At 39.6% G+C, this 2,540-nt stretch overlaps 1 protein-coding gene across 1 annotated transcript in view; it reads right to left on the reverse strand.

Annotated features, from left to right (window-relative positions):
* Positions 1-2,540, reverse strand: part of rtn3 (reticulon 3) — a 40,629-nt gene that overhangs the window by 13,257 nt on the left and 24,832 nt on the right. Inside the window, exon 2 of the mRNA XM_014021554.1 lies at positions 749-956. Coding sequence (XP_013877008.1) covers positions 749-956 — 208 coding nt within the window. The remainder of the gene's footprint in view (positions 1-748; positions 957-2,540) is intronic.

Consider the following 2,540-nt stretch of genomic DNA (forward strand, 5'->3'; position numbering starts at 1 on the left):
ACTAAAGAGGAAACACGGAGTCTGGTGACGTCCAGGAGTTCAACACTTCAGTCAATGACCACAAAAAGTTTTCAACCAAGTATTAGAAATTAACATTTTATTTACAATTATTTAATCTGTCAAATTACTTTTGAGCCTCTGAAATGAGGGATTGTGAATAAAATGTTTTAGTTTCTCACATGAATCATTCTGTTTAATCCACTGAATTAAAGTTTCTGCGCCTGAAAGGTTTCTTCACCATTCATGGTGGTAAAGTACAGAACCAAAACTAGAAAAATGTTTGTCCAAACAGATACAGACCTGACTGTATTTGGACTTCAAACATCCTTAAAAGGTTTCGAGAATGACAAGAAAAAAAAACTAAAAGAAGCTGGAGGAAAATTTGTCAACTAATAAAGTTAATTGTGACAAAGCCAACAAAAACACACAAAAACTTCTTTAACTCAGTTATTTTGACTGATATTGAACTAAACATTGCTGTGGTAGTTTGAGAATGAGCCCAAGGGTGACATCTTACAATATTACTACTTAATGGTTCAACCAAGACAGCACCAGCTCTGTTACATTTCATCCCATTTTCTTCTGTCATGAAAGAAATGGTAAATGGTCTGAACTTATATAAAAATAAAGAAGCAGGGTGACATGCATTCATTCAATACATTCTAGGCCTTTAACYGTCGTTGGTTTGGTTTTACCAACAAATCCAAACAAACAGCTCGAGTGCAGAAACTGAAGCATGGCGTCTTACTTGAACGGGTGTCCCTCGTTGGACTTCTGCACGGCCTGGACAACAGACTTGTAGATGCGGAAGGTGATGGTGACGCAGAGCAGAGCCAGCAGCAGGTAGGAGACCACGCTGATGACGCTGAAGGCTGCCAGCGACAGCAGCAGCAGCATGGACAGGCCGAACACCACACCCGACTTCTTGGGGTCTCGCCAGTGGATCAGATCCTTCACTGCAGAAAMGTAAAGGTGGGACTCAGACTGCTGACAGCAGACTACAGTTACATTCACTGTAGGTCACAGCTAATCATCAGCTTAAAGGGTTTGATCATTAATGGGCAGATTATTCAACAAGTAAATAAGACGAATTAATAAAACATGTCGTAGAACTGGTTGTCTTTGAGGGGCAGTATGAAAATATACTGGATGAGAATCCAGGACACCACGTCTAAACATCTGTAAAAGTTTGAACTATTTCAAAAACACAAATAAACTGTGGTCTGAAGTCTACAAAACAACCATCTGCAGGCGTCTGAATCATGTTTTTATTAACATTCAGGTTTTTATTAACATTCAGTGAACAAGCAGCCTGTTATGTAAAGCTGAAATGTAGTGTTGAAAAGGGCTGGCACTTGTTAAAACTCCTCCTCCTCAGTGTGTGTGTGTGTGTGTGTGTGTGTGTGTATATGGGGGATATTTAAAAAGCCTTATATGAGTGGTGCTCTAAAAACCACGTGGTCTGATGCCTCAGGGACTATTATGGTCTCAGTGCTGCAGCTACTTAAATAGGAGTGCCCCCCTCTTTTGTCGGCCAAGCAGTGTCGTAGTACTGACTACCACTCAAGATACAAAATACTCGGTTTTATGCACTTCTGACTACATAGTACCAAGGTTTTCTTTTCAAGAACTACAAAATTTCTGTAGAAAAGTTGAAGGCAGCTGCTGCCCAAAACTCAAATTRTTAAACTATTATGGTGACCATGGTAATGCACACTGTGTCCGTCACTCCCTGACTACAAATACAGTGAGAAACAGAGACGATGTGAAATGTAAGCCTCAAAAATCACTGTGTAAAAACTAAAAGTCGAGCGAGGGCAGAATACTGATGGTCACRTGTAAATATTTGTTTCTGCTGTGTTTTATGCAAGATGAGTCAAACTCAAGGCCTACAGGCTAACTGTGGTCCACCACAGCATTTTGTAGCAAGCAGGCCCATCCAAGAAGCATTTATGTCTCAATGTCTGGCTTTCAAGCCAGCATTGACCATAAACTACATATCCATAATGCATATTGATAATTTTACCTGCAAAATGACAGCATACCACCACTAGGTGGAGCTGAACAGGGTTAAAAAGTAGGCGTAATTAACCGTGTAAAATCTCGACAGCTATTTTTACTGCCCAGTTGAACCAGGAAGTGGGAACTTTCCACAAGTGCTAATTCCCTGTAGGAAAGTGGGAGAGTTCAGAATTCAAGATGGCAGCTACCCACCACAACTAAACAGTGAGTCAAACTCTTTTACTTTTAATAGTATTTTTGTTTTATTTATTTCACATTTAGTCAGTTGTACACGTGGTACTTGTCATAGAGTTTAGAGGAGGACTTGTTAAAATGCTGTTTCTATGCAGGAAATACCACGTCGTTGTTAGCTGTGCTCAGCAGCAGAAATAAAACAAAGAACGTGACGTTTCATGTTTAGTCCAAGTTAAACACTAAACGTTAAAGTTAGACACGAAGCGTTAAAGTTAAAGACGAAAACGTTAAAGTTAAAGACGAAAACGTTAAAGTTAAAGACGAAAACGTTAAAGTTAAAGACG

The sequence above is a fragment of the Austrofundulus limnaeus genome, unplaced genomic scaffold (genome assembly GCF_001266775.1).
Source record: "Austrofundulus limnaeus strain Quisiro unplaced genomic scaffold, Austrofundulus_limnaeus-1.0 Scaffold297, whole genome shotgun sequence".
NCBI classification, from domain to species: Eukaryota; Metazoa; Chordata; class Actinopteri; order Cyprinodontiformes; family Rivulidae; genus Austrofundulus; species Austrofundulus limnaeus.